The 14,970-nt window shown below is 41.1% G+C and overlaps 1 protein-coding gene across 1 annotated transcript in view; it reads left to right on the plus strand.

Moving 5' to 3' along the window:
* RNF150 (ring finger protein 150) overlaps nt 1-14,970 on the plus strand; it is a 259,010-nt gene that overhangs the window by 194,855 nt on the left and 49,185 nt on the right. The window contains exon 5 of the mRNA XM_030313019.1: nt 13,282-13,378. Coding sequence (XP_030168879.1) covers nt 13,282-13,378 — 97 coding nt within the window. The remainder of the gene's footprint in view (nt 1-13,281; nt 13,379-14,970) is intronic.

The raw sequence follows: 14,970 nt of genomic DNA on the forward strand, positions 1-14,970 counted from the left end.
CGGTTACTGCTGATTCTGTGTGATAGCTCTTTTTCCCTTTTCCTTTTCTCTTCTTTTTTGTTTTAAATGATGTTTGCATAACCTAAATAGGGGGGAATCGGGGAAATGCAATTTCTCATAATTGGCCAAAACATTTCAGACCAAGCCCAATGGCAGAATTACCCCCACAGTGAGGCTCTAGGCCAGTTGGTTAGGGTTACAGTAGGGAGGGGCTGGCGTCTGCTTAACTGGCCTGATCAACACCATGCCCACATTGTCACCACTGCAAGGACTTTATGTATAGGAGACATTAGAAAACTGAGACAGTAGAAGGAAATAACTTGATGACGAGAAGCCCATCATCACAAGGAATGAGGGACATCTAGCTCAGGTCCATGGCTTTTTCCTCATTGTTCATACCTCTTTGCTACTCAGTCCATCCAGATTATTTCAAAATACTGATTTGGATCCATCCATTCCAGCTTTATTTCCTGTTCTTACTTTTTAAATAGTCTAGCTTTCAACCCAACTGAGTTTCTCATCCAAATCATGAGACTAGAGCTGTCTTTACTCATGTAAATTCCTTCTCCTTAGATTCTTTCCTTGGGTCTCCACACTTCAAAGTTCTCCCCATCCTGTAGCTCCCAAATTTCCTCACAAAGGAACTGCTTCCTTCCTCAAATTCTGTGATCCTTTTACTTGTATCTCTTTATGATCCATCACTTTATATGTTGTACTAACATCACTTAAAATAGTTGGGGCACCTGGGTAACTCAGTCAATTAAGCGTCCAACTCTTGATTTCAGCTCAGGTCATGATCTCATGGTTTGTGAGATGGAACCCCGCATCGGGCTCTGCGCTGGTAGCACAGAGTCTGCTTGGGATTCTCTCCCTCCCTCTCTCTCTGCCTCTCTCCTACTCAGCTCTCTCTCTTTCTCTCAAAATAAATAAACATTTAAAAAAATAGTTAATGGCACCATTATCCACTGAACACTTAGTAGCTAAGCACTTTACAAACAAATACTTAATCCTCACAACAATCTGGTAAGGTATTTTACTAGTCAGGATCTAGGTTTTGCTGCTGCAGCAACAACAACAACAACAACAATCCTCCCAACTCTCCGTGGCTTAACACAACAAAGATTTCTCATGTTTCTCATGTTCCTGTGCATCAACAAGGAATGTCTGCTCATGGCTGTCAGGTAACAAAGCAGTCACCACCTCAAACACTGTTAACTTTGACAAGTCAGTAATTAAATCGCATGGCCTGAAGTGAAATCTTCTATTTCTTTTTTTACCTTATTGGCCAGAATTAGTCACATAGCCACAGCTACCAACAGGAGAGCCTATAATCATCCCATGTGCTTGAAAGATGCAAAGGTAGCCTAATGGATGAATAGTATTAAAGAGTGCCTCAGATGGGTACTATTATTATCCTCATTTTACAGACAAAGAAACTAAGGCTCAGAGAGGTTCAGGATTATCCCAGGACTGTTGGCGAAGATTAAAAATGAAACGTGCTTTACACCCCAGCCTATGCTTTTAACCTCTACACAGTATGGACTGTGCATCTTCCAATCAGCCTGTCAATTCTTTGTTTACAACACCTCACAGGGCGCCTGGGTGGCTCAGTCAGTTAAGCGTCCGACTTCAGCTCAGATCATGATCTCGTGGTTTGTGAGTTCGAGCCCCACATCGGGCTCTGTGCTGACAGCTCAGAGCCTGGAGCCTGCTTCGGATTCTGCGTCTCCCTCTCTCTCTGCCTCTCCCCCACTTGCGTGCTCTCTCTCTCTCTCTCCCTCTCTCCCTCTCTCCCTCTCTCCCTCTGTCTCTCTCAAAAATAAGTAAAATGTAAAAAAAAGAAAAATAGCTCACCAATAGGATGCATGTCTGGCCCATATGATTTTCCTACTTTTTCCTCAGAATTCAGCATTCCAGTGAGTTCTGGTATCATTTTTGGAATCTCTTTAACAACATACAGAAATACTCTTCAGATTTTCTCATGTATAACTAAGAAATACACCTTCCACATGACACTAAAGTGCCACTGTGTCAACAATTTTTTCACTAACAGGGATAGAAGTTACACCTACTACTTTGCGTAATATAGTACAGTAGAAAATGTAGAGAAATCTCATGATACATTGAATGCCTGGGTTGCTAGTTACTGGACCAAAGGCATGGCATTTGGGCAAAAGATAATGTACAAAAGAAGTCAATGATTTCCGTGTGTTTTGCAAAGACATGACAGTCAAGATTCTGGCAAAGTTCTGGTTGAATTCACCTGATTTTAGGAGCAGCTAGACAAACGGAATCCTATAAGAAATCAGCAAGAGCAATTTAGATTTCTTTTGTCCTCCGGGTAGGAGTGGAATACATTTCTCCTATGCAACATCCATGACACTGTCTGGGCTCAGTCAACGTTCTGTAAGTGCCATCACCACTGCCATTATGGCCATTCTAACCGAGTAATGCTTGTGCTCAGTTCCATGAACTGATATTCCCAAAATGAGATTTGCATAGAAGGAATGGCCCTATGCAATGTCTACCAGGCAGTCTAGGCAGATCATGGACTCATCAATGCCCCTAATGTTCTTGTCAGGACCCACCGACCCCAGAAGAAGACAGAATTCTTTTACATTTTAGAACCCATAAGAATTAAGGCAAGTGCTTCCTGAGTAAGCTCTACCACAGAACGCTCACTTGCAAGAAATCATGACGGGGAAAACGGACTTTCAGAATTCATTTTTTCAACAAACAATACTGAAAGTATATCCTATTCCAGGTACTCTACTAGGTTTTGGAGACAGAAATACTTTAACTCTGCCCTCCAGTGTGTCTCAAATTCACTTGGGATATAGAACAGTAAAACAGGGTGAATACTGAGCCTATAAGGTTGCGCTCATTGTTTAGAGCTGGCCTCCATTCTTATCCGACAGTGCCCACACTGTGCCAGGTGTTAAAATGCTTTTAACTTCACCCATATGTAAACAAGTAATTTAAAAAAAAACCAACCCTGGGGCGCCTGGGTGGCGCAGTCGGTTAAGCGTCTGACTTCAGCCAGGTCACGATCTCGCGGTCCGTGAGTTCGAGCCCCGCGTCGGGCTCTGGGCTGATGGCTCAGAGCCTGGAGCCTGCTTCCGATTCTGTGTCTCCCTCTCTCTCTGCCCCTCCCCCGTTCATGCTCTGTCTCTCTCTGTCCCAAAAATAAATAAACGTTGAAAAAAAAAATTTAAAAAAAATAAAATAAAATAAAAAATAAAAAAAACCAACCCTATGACACTCTAGCTGTTAAGGTGCCAGGTAGTATTCTGAATATTTTATGTTTTGTGTCCCATTTTCTTTTAATATTTTCTTGTAATATATTTAATATTTCTTTTAATATTTCTTTTAATAGTTTAATGTTTCTTTTAATATTCTCACTTGAAAGACCTAAGTATAAACCGGATTCTTTTTTACAGGCTAAAAGGGATTATTCATTCAATATTGATTCACTCTGCCATTTTGCTCTCACAAAAGGTTAGACTGACCAATTTATCTTCCCACCAAATGTATATAAGTGTTTATGCCATAGCCAGCACGACCTATTATCAAATTTAAAAATAAATGCAAATTTGGGGAGCCTGGGTGGCTCAATCAGTTAAGTATCTGACTTCGGCTCAGGTCATGATCTCGCAGTTTGTGGGTTCAAGCCCTGCAGCCGGCTCTGCGCTGACAGCTTAGAGCCTGGGGCCTGCTTCAAGTTCTGTGTCTCCCTCTCCCTCTCCCTCTCCCCCACTCACGCTCTGTCCCCTTCTCAAAAATAAACATGTAAATTTTTTTTAAATAAATAAATGCAAATTATCAGCAAAAATGAACTTACTGGTTTAATTTACATTTTTCTGATTTAAGTTAGGAAACGCTTTTGTAAGTGTTTTAATCTGAAGTCTTAAAATTCAGTTTGGGCAAAAATATTAGCAAGGAATATTTTTTTACCAATAATTGTGCATTTGTGAAAATGTATTAGAACAAATAAAATAATTTTTAGATGCTGGATACAAGATCAACATGAAATCAGTGGTTTTCAATTAATTGGAATGATACTAGCTAAGCAGTACCAAAATTCTTTGTCTTTTTTCCTTTCTTTCTTTCTACCTTTTGACCCCCTCACCCATGTTTCCCATTCACCACTGGCAACCAGCAATGTTTTCTGTATCTATGAGCTTTTCTTGTGGTTGTTGTTGTCTTTGTTTTTAGATTTCATGCATAAGAGAGATCATACAGTATTTTATCTTTCTCTGACTTAAACTTAGTATAATGCTCTCCAGGTTCATCCATGTTGTCGCAAATGGTGAGATTTCATTATTTTTAGTGCTGAGTAATATTCCATTGTGTGTGTGTGTGTGTGTGTGTGTGTGTGTGAGAGAGAGAGAGAGAGAGAGAGAGAGACAGAGACAGAGACAGAGACAGAGAAGGTACACTGCATTTCTTTATCCATTCATCCATTGACAGACACTTGACTATTATAAATAATGTTGCAATAAATATGGAGGTGCATCTATCTTTTTGAGTTAATGTTTTTGTTTTCTTCAGATAAATACCCAGAAGTTAAATTGCTGGATCATATGGTAGTTCTATTTTCAATCTTATGAGGAACCTTCATACTGTTTTCCACAGTGGCTGCAACAATTTACCTTCCCACCAACAGGGCACAGGGTTCCCTTTCCTCCACATCCTCTGCAACACTTTGATGTGTCTTGTATTTTTGAGAAAAACCATTTTAACAGGTGTGAATTGATATTTCATTGTGGTTTCAACTTGCATGTTTCTGATGATCAGTGATGTTGAGCATCCTTTCATGTATCTGTTGGGCATCTGTATTGTTTTCTTTAGAAAAATGTTTATTTGGATCTTTAGCCCATGTTTTAATTGGATTTTTTTTTTGCTATCAAGTTGTATGAATTCTTTATGTATTTTGGATATTAGTCCTTTATCAGGTATATGACTTGCAAATATCTTCTCTCATTCTGTAGATTGCCTTTTCATTTTGTTGTGGTTTCCTTTGTTCTGCAGAAGCTTTTTAGTTTGTTACAGTCCCACTTGTTTATTTTTTTCCTACTTGTTTATTTTTGTTTTGTTGCTTTTGCTTTTGGTGTCAGATTCAAAAAACCATTGCCAAGACGTATGTCAAGGAGCTTAACTGCCTATGTTTTCTTCTAGGAGATTTATGGTTTCAGGTATTATATTTAAGTCTTTAATCCATTTTGAGTTAATTTTTGTGTATGGTGTAAGATTGGGGTAGACTTTTTATTCTTTGGCTGTCCAGTTTTCCCTACACCATTTGTTGCAGAGACTGTCCTTTCCCCCATTGTGTGTTCTTGCCTCCTTTGTTGTAGATTGATTGACCATATATGCATGGGTTTATTTCTGGGCTCTTTATTTTGTTCCACTGATCTATGTGTGTCTGTTTTTATGCCAGTACGATACTGTTTTAATTATTGTAGCTTTGAAGTATAATTTGAAATCAAGGGACATGATACTTCCAGCTTTGTTCTTTCTCAAGATTGCTTTGGCTATTTGTGGTTTGTGTGTGTGTGTGTGTGTGTGTGTGTGTGTGTGTGTGTGTGTATCCATAAAAATTTTGGGATTATTTGTTCTATTTCTTTGAAAATTGACAGTGGAATTTTGATAGGGATTATATTGAAAATGTAGATTGCTTTGGGTTGTATGGATTTTTAATAATATTGAATTCTTCCAATCTATGAGCATGGAATATCTTTCCATTTATTTGTGTCTTCAATTGCTTTTATCCATGTCTTATAATTTTCAATGTACAGGTCTGTCACCTACTTGGTTACATTTATTCCTTGGTATTTTATTCTTTTTGATGCAGTTGTAAATGGTTTTGTTTTCTTGATTTCTAACAGCTCAGTATAGTATATAGAAACACCACAGATTTTTGTGTATTGATTTTGTGTCCTTCAATTTTACTGAACTCATTTATTCTAAAAGTTTTGGGATGGAGTCTTTAAAGTTTTCTATATATATCATCTGCAAATAGTGACAATTTTATTTCTTCCTTTCCACTTTGGATGCCTTTATTTTTCTTGCCTCATTGTTCTGGCTAGGACTTAAATACTATGTGAAATAAAAGTGGTGAGAGTGGGCATCCTTGTCTTCTTCCTGATCTTAGAGGAAACGTTTTCAGCTTTTCACTATTGAGTATAATGTTAGCTGTGAGTTTGTCGTATATGGTCTTTATCGTGTTGAGGTACCTTCCCTCTATACCTTCTTTGTTGAGAGTTTTTATCATAAATGGATGTTGAATTTTACCAAATGCTTTTTGTGCATCCATTGAGATGACCATATGATTTTTATCCTTCATTTTGATAATGTGCTATGACATATTGACTAGTTTTGTGGGTGTTGAACCATCCTTGCATCTTGGAATAAATCCCACTTGGTCATGGTATATGATCCTTATAATTTATTGTTGGATTTGCTTCTCTAATATTTTGTTGAGGATATTGGCTTATATTTTTCTTGTGTATCCTTCTTTGGTTTTGGTATCAGGGCAGTGCTGGCCTTATAAAATGAGTGTGGAAGAATTCCCTCCTCTTCTTTTCTTTGGAAGAGTTTGAGAAGGAGTGGTATTAATTCTTCTTTGAATGTTTGGTACATTGCACCAATGAAGCCATCTGGTCCTGGACTTTTTTATTTGTTGGCAAGTTTTTGATGATTGATTCAATCTCCTTACTAATAATTAGTCTGTTCAGATTTCCTACTTCATCATGATTCAGTCTTGTAGATTGAATGTTTCTGGAAATTTATCCATTTCTTCTAGATGTCTAATTTGTTGGCATAAAATTGTTGTAGTGGTTTCTTATGAACCTTATATTTCTGTGGTATCAGTTGTATCATCTCTTTCATTTTTTTTATTGTTTATTTTGAGAGAGGAAGCAAGCATGGGGGGGGGGGTTGCAGAGAGAGAGAGAGGAGAGAGAGAACTTCAAGCAGGCTCTGTGCTGTCAGGACACAGCCCCATGCAGGGCTCAATCTCATGACTGTGAGATCAGGACCTGAGTCAAAATCAAAAGTCAGACACTTAACCAACTAAACCACCAGGGTGCCCCTCATCTCTTTCATTTCTGATTTGAGTCCTCTCCCTTTTTTACTTAGTGAGTCCAGCTAAAGGGTTGTCAATTTTATCTTTTCAAAGACCAGCTCTTGATTTCATTTATCTTTTTTATTGTCTTTTTAGTCTCTGTTTCATTTCTTTCTGCTCTAATCTTTGTTATTCTCTTCAGTCTACTAACTTCAGGTTTTGTTTGTTCTGCTTTATTCCCTTTGTCCTTTGATTGTAATAACAACCCTCTGAAGGATTATCACAAACAGTATTACTTCAGAGGGTTGTTGCAACAATTAAAGGACATTGTCATAAAACATGAAAGAGAAAACTGAGCCACAGGCAAGTTAAGTTACTTACCCAAAGGTCACAGTGCTAAGGAGAGGTAGTCAAACCCTGAAATCAGGGCACATACTACTGCAACATATGTAGGAAAACACAGTGGAGCAGAAATAAAAAGAAACCAGCTCTCTTTGGCAGAGTTTCAAAAAAAGGGATGGGATATTCAGAGAAGAGAAGGGATATTTGAGCTATGAGATAAAATATGAGCAGGATTTGACCTACCAGGAGAAAAAATGAGAAGGGCATTCCAGAGTTATGGTAAAAGTGTGGGGTAAATGTAGGGACGTAACAGAAGATGTGACACGTGCCACGGTGGGTGAGGCTTCTGTGTGCCTTGTCTTCAGGCATTTCGACTTTGTGCTCTAGGGAGAGAGGAGCAGCTGAAGCATTTCAAGCCTGAGGAGTGATATCATATTTGTATTTAGAAAGCTAAAGCAAGAAAGGGAAACCAGACCATGTCAAGAAGAGCCCTGATGAAGAGTGGGTATGACATTCTGTGGTACTTGAAGATTCAAATATGAACATTTTATGGAAAGGCAATGGAGCTGCCAACTCAACATTTAACCAAGTCTGTTTGTTGGGCAGTGGAGAATGGGGCAGTACAAAGCGTTTAGAGGCCAGTGTTATCCTCTCCCCAAATAAATCAACCCAACTAATATCTAAGTATAGTCCTGAGGAGGCCAGTATTATTTGACAGCTTTTCCCTTCTGTAGCCAAGTGCATATGCTTAAGGCAGATCACTTTTCCCTTCGGTTTTGCCTGATCTCCAGCCCCGTAACTAAGATACTGCCTCCTTGAAACTGAACCACAAAAATACTTTGGGAAAGAATAAAAATTTTAATTCCTCCAAACTGCACCCCCCCCCCAACCCATGATGGTTCAGTGTGGGGAAGGAAGGGTGGCAGGGTGCAGACTTGGGTAAAACCACTGACACTAGGGCTGGGCTTGAGCCCTAGCTCTGCAGCTTACAAGCTCTTGGCTTAATTTATTTTACTTTGATGAGCTTCAAGCTTACTCCTCCATAAAATGGGAATAATCATTTTTACCTCATAGAGCTGTTATGAATTAATAATTTCACATGCCTGTTGCATAGTAACATGCCTGTTGCATGTTATATGTGGAGGAATATTTATAAATATTAAGTTAATATTGATTAACTTAGTGTGTCTTAATTTAAAAACTCTGACTTCATTGACAACTTTACAAATAAGATTGTGAGGTTCTGAGGAAATATTTTGACTACCCATAGAAGCACTGGATACATCCTATTTAAATAGTTAATGTTGTCTGGGTCTCTGAGTGACTTACGTTCTTTGATAACCATCTTACTGAAGGGAATGAAACAGTTTGTATTGGTGCCGAAAGGAAAGCCATGGACTTCTAATGTCAATGTCAGGGTGACAGGGTCTGACAAAGCCTATAAAAGTGAATGAGATGGAAAGGCTAGAAAAGCTCTGTTCTTCCTCCAGGTGGAGAAAAAAATGCCATTTATTTGGAGGGGGTGTCATACATATAGACAAAGGACAACAGAAAACAAGAATTAATAAATGGGGAAACAGGTTTAGCTGGGTTTGTCATTACTGCTAAAAAAATGTGAGAACTTATTTTATTACTCATAATCAGCTCAGCATCATTTTCAGTTGTCAGTATCATCTTTTGTCAGGTGCTTGAAGAACTTTGTTTGTTTGTTTGTTTGTTTATTTTTGAGAGAAAGAGAGCACAAACCGGGGAGGGTCAGAGGGAGAGGAAGACACAGAATCAGAAGCAGGCTTCAGTCTCTGAGCTGTCAGCACAGAGCCCAACGTGGGGCTTGAACTCATGAACCACGAGATCATGACATGAGCCAAAGTCAGACGCTTAACCAACTGAGCCACCCAGGCACCTCTGAGGAACTTTTACTTAAATGCTTGCTTCCCTTTGATGAAGAAAGAGGAAGAAGAGTTTTGGTCAATCCTCTGTTGCATTTCCAGCTTGCTAGGATTGTTAAGATAGACAAGATAGAATGTCTTGTCCCATTGTTCCTCAGTGTGTACTTTCTCACGCAGCCTTTGTTAAAACATGGGAAGAGACAGTGCCATACTGTGAATCGTACAAACAGGATGAGCTGAGGTTGACTTTGCCGTAGAGATGTTTACTCGACTGTTGGTACATCTCACTGAACGCTGGATTCTTTCCCTAACTCTATTTATTTAGTCTGGTAACTTTTATTTTTCTTTCCATTGGGGAGGGAAGAATTGTTTTTGCAATCCTAATTACAAGGATACAGTCTTCATGTTTGATAGTTAACACAAGAAATATGGTGTTAGAAAATGAATGTTCATTAATAATCAGCATGATCACCATCTATGTGTCACTTTAGCACTTTCATTTTTTGCCTTAGTTCTCCCTTTGAATTTTTAAAATTTGCCTTTACTTGTTAAAATGTTAAAAGTATATTCTAAAGAGTAAGAATTGGAGTAATAACATAATATCTAAAAATAAGATGCAGTACATTTATATCATTTAGATTAATGGTTGTGGGGCATCTGGGTGGCTCAGTTGGTTAAGCGTCCGACTTCAGCTCAGGTCATGATCTCACAGTTCATGGGTTTGAGCCCCGCATCGGTCTCTATGCTGACAGCTCAGAGCCTGGAGCCTGCTTCAGATTCTGTCTCCCTCTCTCTCTACCCTTTGCCTGCTAACGCTCTGTCTCTGTCTGTCTCTCTCTCTCTCTCAAAAATAAATATTGAAAAACAACAGCAACAAAATTTAATAAGAGTAATGGTAGCTTAAAATTAAGGAGGGCCAGGAGTTATGTTTTAAGCTTTTGGTCATTACTTATCCCCCCACCCCAACGCCACCCCCCACACACATACAGAGTCATTCACTTGCAAACCCCATACTTATAAGAAAATTTCACAGATGAGCAACAGAGTCTTGGAGAACTAAGGCTTGCCTAAGATCAAACAGCCAGAAAATGATGGATCCAGGAGTATGGCTTTCCAGTGGCCTTTACATTGTGGTTCACAGGGAACCATTCAAGGACTATGCTGGTGCACTGATGGAGGGACCTTGTCTTATTCATCTTTGTACCCAGCTCCTAGCACAGAACAGAATGGAACAAGGAGGTGACGTAACCAGTGCTATATTTTAGGAAGATAAATCTGGCAAGGATGAGTGGGATGAAAAGAACAGGAAAAGCTGGTGGTGTGGAGAGCAGTTTAGATGTTATTGCAGTAATAAAGAACATTAACAAGATTAGGAGTGAGGAAGCAGTGTTGAGAATAGAAGCCAAGCAAAGCAGTGGAAGAGATTTAGCAAGACTGAGTCCATGGGCTTATGACCATGTGTAGGCAGTGAGGAGTACCAGGTCTTTTGATAAGTATTCATTTATATAGCAGATATTTCTGAGCATCACCTGTGTGCCAGGAACTATTCTAGATGCTGAGGATACAACAGAGAATTAGGCAAACAAGGATTTTGCTCTCATGGACCTTACATTCTCATTGGAAGTTATATTGGTCAATGTTCTCCAGAGAATCCCACTATACTCCGCTATATTATATATCATATGTATATGTATATATATGAGACAATTTTCAAGGCATTGATTTTTTCAAGAAATTGGCTTATGTGGGGTTGGCAAGTCAGGAATCTGTAGGGCAGGCCTACAGGCTGGGAACTTGAGCAGAATCTGGTGCTGTCATCTGGAGGTAGAATTTCTGGTTCCTTGGGAAACTTCAGTTATGTTCTTAAGGCCTTTAATTGATTGGATAAGGCCCACCTAGATTATTTAGGATAATCTCCTTTATTCCAAGTCAACTGATCGTAGATGTTAACCAGATCTGTGATATGCTCCTAGATTAGTGTTTCATTGAATGACTGGGCACTAGCCAAGTTTACCCGCAAAACTAACCATCACCGATGCACAAAGGGGAATGACTCAGGGTGTTCGAAAATAGCTATCAGCTTCTAGGGTTTGGAGATTCTGCATAAGTAGGTATATCTCCATCTTACAGATGGGGCATCCGAGACTTGGGGATATTAAGTGACTTATTGAGGTTAAAACAGCTAATGACTGGCCCTCCTTTCTGACTCTAACATGTATGCCAGAAACACGACAGAGGCTGCCTCCCAAGAGCAGTCAGAAGGATCAGAATGTTTGACTTTTTTCCCCAGAGGAACACAGTTGGTGAGCAAGTTCAGGTTCAGAACTTGTTTCCTGAGTGCAGAGCCTGAACTTAGGGAGGTCCATACTGCTTTTGGGGGACAGGGTGATTTCCTCCTGCTTTCGTCCCTCCCTTACTTCTGCCAGCGTCCAGCTCAGGGTTCTCGTGCCAGTCAGTCATTGTGCCTAGAATACCCTTCTTCTCCCCTCCCACTTCATGCGGATAATGTCTGTGTAGCCCTCAAGTATTCACTTTGGCACTTCATCAGGAAAATCTTCCCTGAGTACGCAAACAAAATAAATCTCCAGTCATAAGCCTTCCCAAACTCCATGTTCTTCTAAGGTGATACTTAGCACTATTGTCATTAAGTAGTTTATTTATGTTATTTTATTAACCTCTCCTCCCATTACATTCCCTAAAGGAAGGAGCCAAATCACTACCATGCTGATTCCCAGTGTTGAGCACAGTTCTCAGCATTTATTACTTGTTGGGTGAATGTATGGGTAAAGGACCGAATGAATGTGATATGTGTCTTCTAAGGAATAAATCTGCAGGCATTCTAAACAGCAATCTGGAAACATGATGACACATCCAGGTTGCTACTCTCCTGTTCTAATCCCCAATCTAATCATATCCAGAGTACAGCTAACCCCATCCTTGGCATGTGGATTCTTCTCAATTTCCATTTAAAAAATTGGCCCCTCCTGCACTCTTCCCTAATTTATGGGTCCCCTTTAAGCATTTGAGCCTAAAGCCCTCTAACACAAAGAAAAGGGTTAGACTGATAGAAGGAAAGAAAACAAAGGTGAGAGAAGAGAGTAAACAGTGCACAGCCGAGGACAAAGTCAGGCATGAATGGAATGTCCTGCGAAGCCCTCATACTTAAGACAGATGGTTCTCTGTCTTCTTGCCCCAGGCAGGAAGTTCTGACTGCTTCTGCCTGTGGTCTGGAGTCTTGTGAGAAGAAAAGCTTCTGACTCGAGCAGTCCCTGATAATCTCTTGGGCTCTTGAGAGCCAAGTTGAATGAAAGGTCAGTTAGGAGGCCCCCCTGTGCCTACTGAATGCCCCCCTCCTGCTGGCATGCAGTGAAGGCTCACGGGAGTGCCACATGAGAACAGCAGTGGAGTTGATTGAGCACATCAGCTGTACAAACAGGAAAGGGTACGGTACCCTTCACTCTGGCTTCTGATTTGACAGCCAGCAGCCATAACAACATAAAATGTCATCTGTATTGTTAAATGCTTCCAGGAGCTCTTTTGCCCTTTTGTGTGAGAGCCCAAATATTAATGGAAACAAGCCTTTATTTTGCAGTTGTCTTCTGACTGTGGAAAAAGAAAGTTTGGATTTATTTACAAGTCGCAAGTTATCCTGAAAGGCCTGTGCAGGCCTCCCCACCTGCATTCTTTCCATTAAGCATTCTTCCTATTGAGAAAGAGAAAAATCTCTGTGTCTGCATCCTCTACGTTTTCTGAAACTTGGAAGACTGTTGTGAATCGTATAGGACAGTCCTGGGATCCAGACAGATTTTGACTAAATCAGCACAGGGTATACCAGGAAGCTCACTGGCCCAGGAGCTAAGAGATGGAGGTTCAAGTCTCGGCTGTGCCTCTGAGCAGTCGAGTGACCTTGGACAAGTCTCTGGGCTGTGGTGGACTAGGTAGTCTGTGCGGTTACCGCCACTCTAAGATGTATGGTTCTCATTGCAGGCATCTTTTCCACAAGTCCTGTGTTGACCCCTGGCTTCTAGACCATCGCACCTGCCCCATGTGCAAGATGAACATTCTTAAAGCCCTAGGGATCCCGGTAAGCACAGCACAGCCTACAGCATCGTAATATGTGTCTTTCTGCATCACCCCCAAGCAGGGAGAAAACATCACACCTGGATTTTCTATGACCCCCTCATCTTCCTGGCAGAGCCGTCATCTGCTGAGGCCCCAAGAGAACACCCATGTCTGAAACATTTCTCTTCTCACTTTTTCTCACTCTGAGAACATCGCGGCCCTCTCACCACGTCCGTGTCAGCTCCTAAGCTTCTCATCTAGGCTGCAGGGTGCGAGTACAGGCAGGACACAGCAGAGGCTGGACGGCCCAGTTGCACACTGACCGCCTCCTGTGTGTCATCACTCACGTACTGTCAGCAAGGAGGTCTGCGTGCCTCACTTTCCGATGTTGCCCTACAACCACTGGGTTGCACCATGGCTAGCTTTCACTGGAAAGGAGCTCTTCCGGACAATGGGAGGAAAGGACAGCCACTGGGAACCCGGCCCAGAGCCTCTGCTCAACTCAGATCTCTGCAGAGACCTTGAGTGAACAGGAAACCAGAGCCAGAGCTGCTTCATTCTGACACTACCATCCAGCTGGTGCCCTCTGTCATATGTTCATAAAATTGAGCCTCTCCCCCAGTGCAAAGAGAATCCCACCAGCTGGCCGGTTTGATGCTCCAGGGAAGGACTTTCCCAGGATTGTATTAAAGTGAGCCCCACGAGCTGGTGGTTGGTGAGGCACCAGCTGCTGTGGTGAGGGCAGGAAGCAAGCCAGGCCACCAAATCCAAGGGCTGCACAGAGATGTGAGAAAAACATAGGCGCTGTCTAAAAGAAGCTAGACAAACAGGGTACAGAGATCAACCTTCCCCCCCGCCCCCGCCCACCGGCCCCTCCACTTGGCTGCAGCCTCTCTGTTGTCACTTCTCACTACTGATGGCAGAGAGTAAAGAGAATGTTAATGGTCGCAAGATGTCACTGAAGAAGAAAGGATCAGATCAAATATCAAAGGCTTCCTTTAATGCCAAAATGCTAATTATGCCAGGACTACCAGAGGGGCTCTGTTGGAGAGGGCACACCTGAAGCATTATGAGGTCATGCATTGGCTGGAGAATTTTCTACCCTGTACCAGCTGCCTCAACGCAAGCTGTATGCTGTGTATCATGGTTGACACACCAAACGCAAATCGGCTTGTGTGACTATAGCTGCGAGCTAGATTCTGAAAGGCAAGGCATTACATTTTCAGGCCAGAGTTGTAACTGCACAATGCATTCAAGGTAAAAATCAATTACAGTGAGCATGAAATATGAGTAAGAGCCCATCATCTCTACCAGATACTAGGAGCCTAGAAAATCGAACGCAGGGTTTGCACTTTTCAACCAGTTCATGCAAGGGAGATGGGAAATGTATGTATGTGTGTGCTTGCATATGTGTATGTTATCTTTAGTCTCCAGAACCTTTAGAATACTCACAATTCAAGGTAGACAGTCACATTATTTGACCCAGTTTCTAATGCTCAGGATATTTTCAAAGCTCCTAAATGTTGATCCCAGTGCTTCTTGGTCAGGACAGTGAAACCAAACCACCCCTGGTGGTTACGTTTCGAACTAAATAGCATTTGACTTCAGACTTCT

Source organism: Lynx canadensis, chromosome B1 (genome assembly GCF_007474595.2).
Source record: "Lynx canadensis isolate LIC74 chromosome B1, mLynCan4.pri.v2, whole genome shotgun sequence".
NCBI lineage: Eukaryota > Metazoa > Chordata > Mammalia > Carnivora > Felidae > Lynx > Lynx canadensis.